This window comes from Propithecus coquereli, unplaced genomic scaffold (genome assembly GCF_000956105.1).
Source record: "Propithecus coquereli isolate 6110/MARCELLA unplaced genomic scaffold, Pcoq_1.0 Scaffold860, whole genome shotgun sequence".
NCBI classification, from domain to species: Eukaryota; Metazoa; Chordata; class Mammalia; order Primates; family Indriidae; genus Propithecus; species Propithecus coquereli.
Window position 1 is genome coordinate 108,024 of NW_012154841.1, and position 8,100 is coordinate 116,123.

The 8,100-nt window shown below is 60.4% G+C and overlaps 1 protein-coding gene across 1 annotated transcript in view; it reads right to left on the reverse strand.

Annotated features, from left to right (window-relative positions):
* Positions 1–224: 224 nt before the first annotated feature.
* Positions 225–8,100, reverse strand: part of RRP1 (ribosomal RNA processing 1) — a 16,318-nt gene continuing 8,442 nt past the window's right edge. The window contains exons 6-13 of the mRNA XM_012664129.1: positions 6,475–6,604; positions 6,327–6,391; positions 5,884–6,089; positions 4,192–4,265; positions 3,381–3,478; positions 3,080–3,099; positions 1,748–1,861; positions 225–713 (exon numbers count right to left, since the gene is read on the reverse strand). Coding sequence (XP_012519583.1) covers positions 508–713; positions 1,748–1,861; positions 3,080–3,099; positions 3,381–3,478; positions 4,192–4,265; positions 5,884–6,089; positions 6,327–6,391; positions 6,475–6,604 — 913 coding nt within the window. The 3' untranslated portion in view covers positions 225–507. The remainder of the gene's footprint in view (positions 714–1,747; positions 1,862–3,079; positions 3,100–3,380; positions 3,479–4,191; positions 4,266–5,883; positions 6,090–6,326; positions 6,392–6,474; positions 6,605–8,100) is intronic.

The following is an 8,100-nucleotide window of genomic DNA, read 5'->3' on the forward strand; positions in this document are numbered from 1 at the left end:
CCCGGACACAGCGTAGGAGTGGGAAGTGAAGAGCCCTGTCCACACGGCCCAGGCCACACGCCAGCGGCTGTCCAGATCTCTCCCGAGGTGTGCGAACAGTTTTTCCCTCGCAAGGGGACATGAAATTGAACACCGCTAGGAGCCTGCGCCGGCATCCCCCCTCCCAGGAAACGTGTCTGCAGGACGTGCCGGAAGCAAAGCTGCTCTGGTGAGGACCTGAAGCATTTTATTTCACGGCTGCTGCAAGCGTAGGTGGCCAGGCCCTGACACAGGTGCAGTGTGAGTCTCCAGAGTTCGCCCTCCTCACCTGGGCTCACCCCAGTGGCAGGCAGCGGCTCTTTGGAGAAAGGAGCGTTTCCTGGGACACTGGCACTGAGCGCAGCATCCGCCTCCCAGGGCCTCGCCTTCCCGCAGGGTGAGCTGAGGAGCCGCTGGGCCTGGAGTCCAGGCGTCAGGCCCGGTCTCCCCGCCCTCGCCCAACACCGCGCCCGTCCTGGGCCGCCCGTGTCACTTCCTGCTCCCCAGGATCCGTTTCCTTTTCCTCTCTGGCTCCTGGACCTTGGCCCCCTCTGCTCGGGTACCGGATGGCTGCCGAGGTGTCCTCTTCCTCTTGCTAGCGCCTCCACGGCTGCGGCCCCGGGGCTGCTCTCGGGGCGGGGCCCGCTCGACTCCCGAGCTCGGGTCTGGGCTCGAGTCCTCCTGGTCACCTTTCCCTGACCAAAGAACAAGACGCCGTGAACATGGGCTTGTTTCACTCACTTCTGCTCTGTGACTGCAGATGCCAGCACCGGGGCACGGGACCACCCAGCCGCGACGGCCTGCGAGGGGATCCCACATCCAGTGCGGACATCAAGCCCACGGGCCACCTGTGCTGGCTCACGATACCAGGGATGGTGGGAAGGGGGTCTCAGAAAGACCAGGTTGAGCAGGGGCAGGAGACTGGGGAGGAGAGGCACGAGGGGGTGGGTGGGCTGAGGGTCGCTGCAGGGAGGGAGAACAGCCCCTGGCCAGAGGGTCAGGCTGCAATGCCAGGGCCGGGAGTTTTAACTCAACTTGCTGCACAACAGGCCACAAAGATAGTTCTCGGTGCAGGCACAGGAGCCAGGCCGAGGGTAGGCCGGAGAGGCCACTGCCCAGCTGGGAAATGACCGGCCTCAACGAGGCGGGTGGCCTGGGCTGGAGTAGGGGTAAATCCAGTGACCCCGGGGCTGGGTTAGCACAGATGGGGTGACGTGGAAGGCTTCCCAGCTTGGGGCGGGGCCACACCTCCCTCCTCTGTACCCTATTCTGGCTACAGCACCCAGGAACCCTGCCTGGCACTGTGCGCATGGCCCTCCCTGCTGCAGGCCCAGGGCAGCCCTAGAGAACGCCACATGCCAACCACACTAAGGTGGCTGTGGAGGGCTGAGAGGAAAGCAAGCCCTGAAATCAGGGACAAGAGTGGCAGGGCCTAGGATCTCTGGGGTGTGCGGAAGGAGTGGGGTTCGGACCACAGGTGCCGGAGGGTCGGTAAGAGGCAGCAGCAAAGAGAACAGCCTCCAGCCTGCAGAGGGCACGTGTGCAGCCGGCAGCAGCTCTAGACCAGGAAAGGCACCAAGGCCGTGTGTGCTGAGGCTGCAGCCACACAGCGCCTCTCCAGGACACGTGGACAGTGGGCACCCAGGACAGGGGACTTGGCACTCCCACCCTGGGGAGACAAACAGGTGACGCCAGCACCTTCACGGCTAACGGACACCTCGAGTCCTACCTCCCTTGCGCTGCAACCGTGCTTTAGGCAAACGCTTCTTCGTCTTCCTCTTCCGCCTCCCCTCAAGCAGACTCCTGCAGGCCTTCTCTGGGAGCTCGTCCTCGGGGAAGACGCCTGAGGACCAGGGCAGACCGTCAGGGGGCTCGGGGCGGGGGGGGGAATGCTTTCGGTCCGAGGTTCGCCACTCCCCACGGCCCCAGCAAGCACGAGTCTTTCTTGTGCAAGAGGCCCTGTCCTAACAGCCAGAACAGCCTGCTCAGGACACACCACAGCTGCACCCAGCCGGCTCAAGACCAGTCACACCTGGGAAAGCCAATTCTCGGAGCATTTACGACCCAGGCTGAGAGTCCCTTATCCAAAACGCTGGGGACCACACATGTTTCAGATTTCAGATTTGTCTGATCCTGGAATATTTGAATTAGACTTACTGGTTCAGCATCCATAACCTGAAAATCCAAAATAAAAGATGCCCCAGGGAGCAGCTTCCTTGAGCATCACATCAGCACTCGAAACAGCTGTGGGTTCCAGAGCATCCAGGATTTGGGATTTTCAGGCTGGGGATGCTCACCACGCGCACCTGGGTCTATTTCCTAAAAGTGCCCATGCAGGGAAAGGGACGCGGGGACTTTCTGAGCACTGGGAACATTCTGGACCTTGATGGGTTGGGGTTACACAAGTCCATGCGGTGGCCCAAACCCCCCAGATGGACTCAACATTCACGCAGTGAGCCGCGGGCAAGCTGTCCCTGACGCAGCCCGGACTGGAGTTCACAGTGCGCGCTGCAGCTCTCGGGCTGTGGTCTGAGCAGGGGCAGAGGGACGGGTCAGTGGGTATTTACGTGGTAACACAAGGCCAGTAAATGCTCGTGTTGGAATCGAGGCGGTACATACACAGGCAGCCACTATAAAATCCTCCCAACCGTGCCCTACGTTTGAAATTTCTCATAATGAAACGCTGGGGGAAATGCTTACCTCAACCATAACCCTCCTAGGAACTGTCTTTCAGACAACCTACGCCAGCCCCACCAGCCACGCACTACGCAGACCAGAGGCGCAGCACTGTGGCCTCTCAGGAGCCCCTGGGGCCAGCACCCGTCTCCCAATTCTCCAGGGGGCTCCGATGGACCCTCCAGTCTGAGAACCACTCAGCAAAACTACCAAGATGAGAGCTATGCTTCCCTAAGCCCTGCCTCCCTCTCCCCCAGAACCGCCACCGGGCCTCTCTGCGAGACCCTGTGTGCCACGAGAAGACACAAGGACGCAATCCACTCCCACGAAGACGGACTCGCAAGGCGCTGGGAAGGGCGCTCCCGAAGCCCAGCCCGATCCTCACCTCCTGCCAGGTCCTGCAACCTAAAGAAACACACTGTCACTCACCACAGCTGTGATTTCTGCACAAAGAGGGAAGCTGCGTCCACAGAGGAGCTTTAGAATCCCGGTGAGGGGCTGCCCTGGGGGCTGCAGAGGGACCCCAGAGGGCACTGCCCCTGCTGAGCAGCTTTCCCGAGGGAGCCCTGAAGACCTCTGGCCTGGCTGAGGCCACGGCAAGCCAAGGCACCCGGGGCTAAGGAAGCTGAGGGCGGCCCCAGGGCAGCGGGAAGGGCACCGCCAGCCACCTCCAGAGAGACACTCACTTTCGGATCACCTTGTAGAGGCGCTTCCTGTTCTGAGAAGGGGTGCTCCGTCGGCTGGCCACTTGGAACAGTCTGTTCGCGAGCGCCTCATAGTCGAACTGTTGCAAAGGAATGCCGCAGAGACAGTCAGTCACCCTCCCCGCCCCACGCTCCGAGAACGTGGAGCTCATCAGACGGAGACGGCACTTGGTCCCACGTGCGGGTCGTCTACTCGGCTCACAGGAACACCCCTCTGTGTCGCAGAACATTCCTGCCGCCAGTGCCGACTGCCCAAGGCGGGCACCGCAGACGCTCCAGGGCAGCACTGCCCACAAGGGGCTAAGGAGACCAGGAATTTGACAGATTTTATTTAACCCAAAATACCCAAAATCTCATTAATTCCACAGGTAGTCCTACTTAAAACTTACTAGGACAGTCTACATTTCCAACTTGCAGGAATCACAGACCCCACTGGCCGAGGCGACTCTGAGCTGGGACCAAGCAGGCCAACCACTCAGCGTGCGCCACCTTGTCCAACCCTGCCCCCCGATGGGGGCGGCAGGAGATCTTGGGGTGCTGGCCGCGTGCGAGGTGAAGGAGCACACACGGCAAAGCCAGGCCTGGCAAGTGTGGGTCTGCCCGCGCGCCCCCGCGCGGTTCCCAGTGACCACTCCTGCACGCGCGCAGGCCCATCCTTCCTGCGACGCCAACCTCTGCGAAGACCTCCCGTGAAGGCTGGCTTCTGAGTCAATGGCTGCCACCCTCCTCCTTCCAGAGCCAGCGGGGAAGGTGGGCAAAGGCTGAGAACGCAGCCACGACCCCAGGCACCCACCTGGAGGACGGGGCCGTCCCTGTCGTCTCCCCACGGCTCCTGGCCCACCTCAGGCTCAGCTCCGCGGATGGAGCCTAGAAGAGGAGGGAGCCGTGAGCTCACAGACTGCACCTGGCACATGCAGGGCCCCGACACACACACCCGGGCACCGAAAGCCACTCTACTCCCATCCCGCTCAGGGCTCGGGCAAAGGCTGGGAGAGCCCCCAGCTCCAGGCGGCCTCGTAGGGAGGGGAACGTGCAGCCTCGGGCCTGTGAACGCAGGAAGACATCCCGGGGCCGTGGCGCCTGCCCAGCCCTTAGAGAGCAATGAAGAGTGGGCACCTCGGGCAGCACAGACAGTGTCACCAGTTCCAGAAGTGGGGAAGAAGGGTGGCTGAGTCCAGCTACAGCTGGGCCCGGATCGAGGACTGTGGACATGGCGCCTCGGTCGGGGCTCTCGTGGCACCGCCTGCAGGGCGGCTCCTGGACAGCCGGCAGCTTGGGGGCAGCATGCAGTGAGGACAACTGCCGGCCCAGGGGTCTGCTCTGGATGACTCGGTCACTGAGTGAGGACGAGGGAGGACAGGGAGAGGCTCACAGGACGGCAGGTCAAGTGCGAGAGTGGGGGCTATCTTCTGACATCAAAGCCAAGGGGTGCACAGCAACGACACTAGGAGTCAGAGGAGCATCCTGAGAGTGGCTGACGACACACCCTCTACGGCACAGGACAGGACACTCAGTGCCCAGACTGCCCAGCAGTCAATGACCGCAGCGTCCAGACTGGAAACAGCCAGGCTGGACACCACCGAGCTGCAGCACCACAGCCCAGGCCACGAGGCCCTTCGGTGGGCCGTTCACGAGCTTGAGTGCCCACCCGTGCAACCACCCAGCCGTAGCCAGATGCCACTCTTGTGCCGGACCCAGCCGTGATCAAGACAGAGCGCCCTGTCCTCTGGGGGTGGGGGGGGGCAGGCAGGAAGGAGGGGCATGAGGAGCAGGGGGTTTATGTAACACGCCGTTAGAGACAGTGATGCGCAATGTGGACGGCAGCCTTGGAGGCTGCCCTTCAAACAGGGTGGTCAGGGCAGCCCTCGAATGGGGGACAGAGACCTGCAGGGGACAGCGCACTCTGGCTCTGAGGCAGGACAAGCCGGGGAAGGGGAAGAGCCCAGTGAGCCATGCAGTGCTCTGAGAACACCGTGGTCGCTGGAGGCCAAGGATAGCCAATGACACGTGTGCTCCGTTTTTTTTTTTGAGACAGAGTCTTGCTCTGTTGCCCGGATAGAGTGCAGTGGCGTCGTCATCACAGCTCACTGCAGCCTCCAACTCCTGGGCTCAAGTGATCCCCTGCCTCAGCCTCCGAGCAGCTGGGACCCCAGGTGCAAACCATGATGCCGTTTTCTATTTTTAGTAGAAACGGTGTCTTGTTCTTGCTCAATCTGGTCTCAAACTCCTAAGCTCAAGTGAGCCTCCTGTCTCGGCCTCCCCGTGTGCTGGGGTTAGAGGTGTGAGCCACGGTGCCGGGCCTGCTGTGTTTTTAAAGGTCACTCTGGCTGCGGTGCTGACGGCAGACTTCGGGGCCGAGGGCGTTAACAAGGGGACCAGCCAGGAGATGCTGCGCTGCTCCAGCAAGAGACCACCGGGGCCCCGCCCAGGACAGCGCCACAGAGGCAGCTCGACACCCTCAGACCCGGACGTTTTGTGATCCCACCTGCAGGCAGCTTCTCAGACCTCTCCCGGGACGGCAGGTCTCGTGTGTCCGCACTGCCCTCCGAGGACTCGTCACCATCCGACGCCTCCTCCTCTTCCTCCTTGCTTTGTGCGTCCAGTTCCTTCATCAGGTCCTCAATGGCAAACGGGGCCTGCTCCACGATGGTCTCGAAGATGCCTCGAGTGATGTTATGCAAAACCAGGGAGCTGGGGACAAAGCAGGCCGCAGAGCGGGCGCGTTGGGCCGGTTCTCAGGCAGAAGCAGCACCGAGTCATCCTGCCAGACTCGCCCCACCGCTCGGCCACCAGCCTCTCCTGCCCCCGGACACAGTCGACACAGCCCCGCCACTCTTCCCTAGAGGGAGCAGCACCCCCAAAAGGCAGTGGGCACCCCGAGAACTCAGTGGAAAAGAGTCAGGCCTGCCCAGGCCGCCTGCCACTTACTCCTTGGTGCGGGCAGCGACTCTGCAGAAGGGGTCGATGAACTTGAGATTCTGGTCTGCGGTAAGCTACAGGGAAGGACACGGGAACTCAGCTCCTCGTCCACAATCGCCCACCGACGAGCTCAGCCGCCCGCCGGGCCCCGCCTCACCTCCTCGGCGCCCACTTTGGTCAGCTCCTCCAGAAAGATCTCGATGAAGTGGCTCTTCACCCCGTGAGGGGCCTGGCTGTTGGGGTGCAGGATCTCGGTCGTCAGCAGCTCCAGCAGCTGCTCGATCTGTCTGAGGAAGGAAAGGCTCATACCTCGGGCAGCCACGACCGGTCTGCACTCTTATCCCTCCTGCCCTCAGTCATCAGCTCTGCCAGGAACACGAGCGCAGGCAGATGCCACCGTCTGCAAACATGCCAACTCTCACGTCCCCACAGGTGAAGACCGAGGAGCCTGGGTCCGTTCCAGCACAAAGCCGTCCTGCAATTACACTTCTGTGACCAGCACTAGAACACACGGCGTGAGTGTGCATCTCAGCTACAAAACGCAACACCTGCACACATTCCAACAGGCCTTCCTCTGTCCTCCAGACTGCTAGCAGAGGGACAAAGGCCTGGCCGAGGGAGGACAGTACCACCACCTTGCCTGGCATTCCTCTCCACTGTCCCCACTGGGTCCCACTTAGGAAGACACACCAGGACAGAGCACAGGCAAAAGGAAGACAGAGGCCCAGGCAGGGGCTGAGGACTGCACGCCACTCGCTGGCTTCCTAGGCCCCGCTGCATCAAGCACTCTACCCACAGCGCGTGCGCCAGAGCTCTTCCTGCCACGTGGGTCTGATGGCCTCACAAGCCTAAGACTGGAGAGCCCCAGAGACCAGACTAACAGTCAATATGCATCCGAAACGCCTGGGGTGCTTGGTAATGCAGACCCTACACCCTGACTTACACAATGCGTCTCCTTTAAGAAGCCCCTGGACAATTCGGACGCGCAGCCAGGGCTGGGAATCCCCGGTCCCAGAAAGGAAAAGCGATGCCCTCTGCGAGGCTCAGGAAAAAGCACAGAGGCAAGATCTGGTGCAAAACCAAGAGGAAGACACCCAGAGGCAGGAGACCCACTCCCCGGGCTAGTGATGATACCACCGAGCATTAGACAAACAAAAAAGCTACGTCTGCAGGAGAGCGGAGAAAGGCTAGAAGAGTAGGTCAAACTCTCAGCACTGGATACCCCAGGCCAACGGGAGAAGTTACCAATTTGTTCCTAATGATCTCCGTGTGGAATTACTACTTACAATGAGGATGAAATTACTTTTGTAATAACCCAAACAAAGTTAACTAAAATAAAATCGTCCCTTTAACACTTAATTTGGATTAAGTCACTAGATCCCAGAGGGGTAACCCCCAACACTAAGTCCTAACATGAGCAGCAGTCCCGGCCCCCAAGTCCTCCCAGGCGATTCAAGGATGGAACCCGCGGCCAAACCAGAGCACTGGCGCCAAGATGGAAAACTCACGCTCGGTAATTCACATGTAGGGAAGTTCGGGTAACCTCAGTGCAATTCCTGCTGACGCTTTTCACCAGGGAAGGACAAAAGTGGGCTAGAGCAAGAATCTGTTAATTTTGTAATCCTGAAGGTAAGAAAGTCCTACACTAACGTGGGCCATGAGCCGTACTCTTGTCTGACAGCTCTTCTGACACCTGGGTACCAGTTTTCACCTTCACAGACTCAAGATCAACTCCTTTTAACGTAGACTTTTAAATTACAAATCAATTCCAAATGTATTGGCC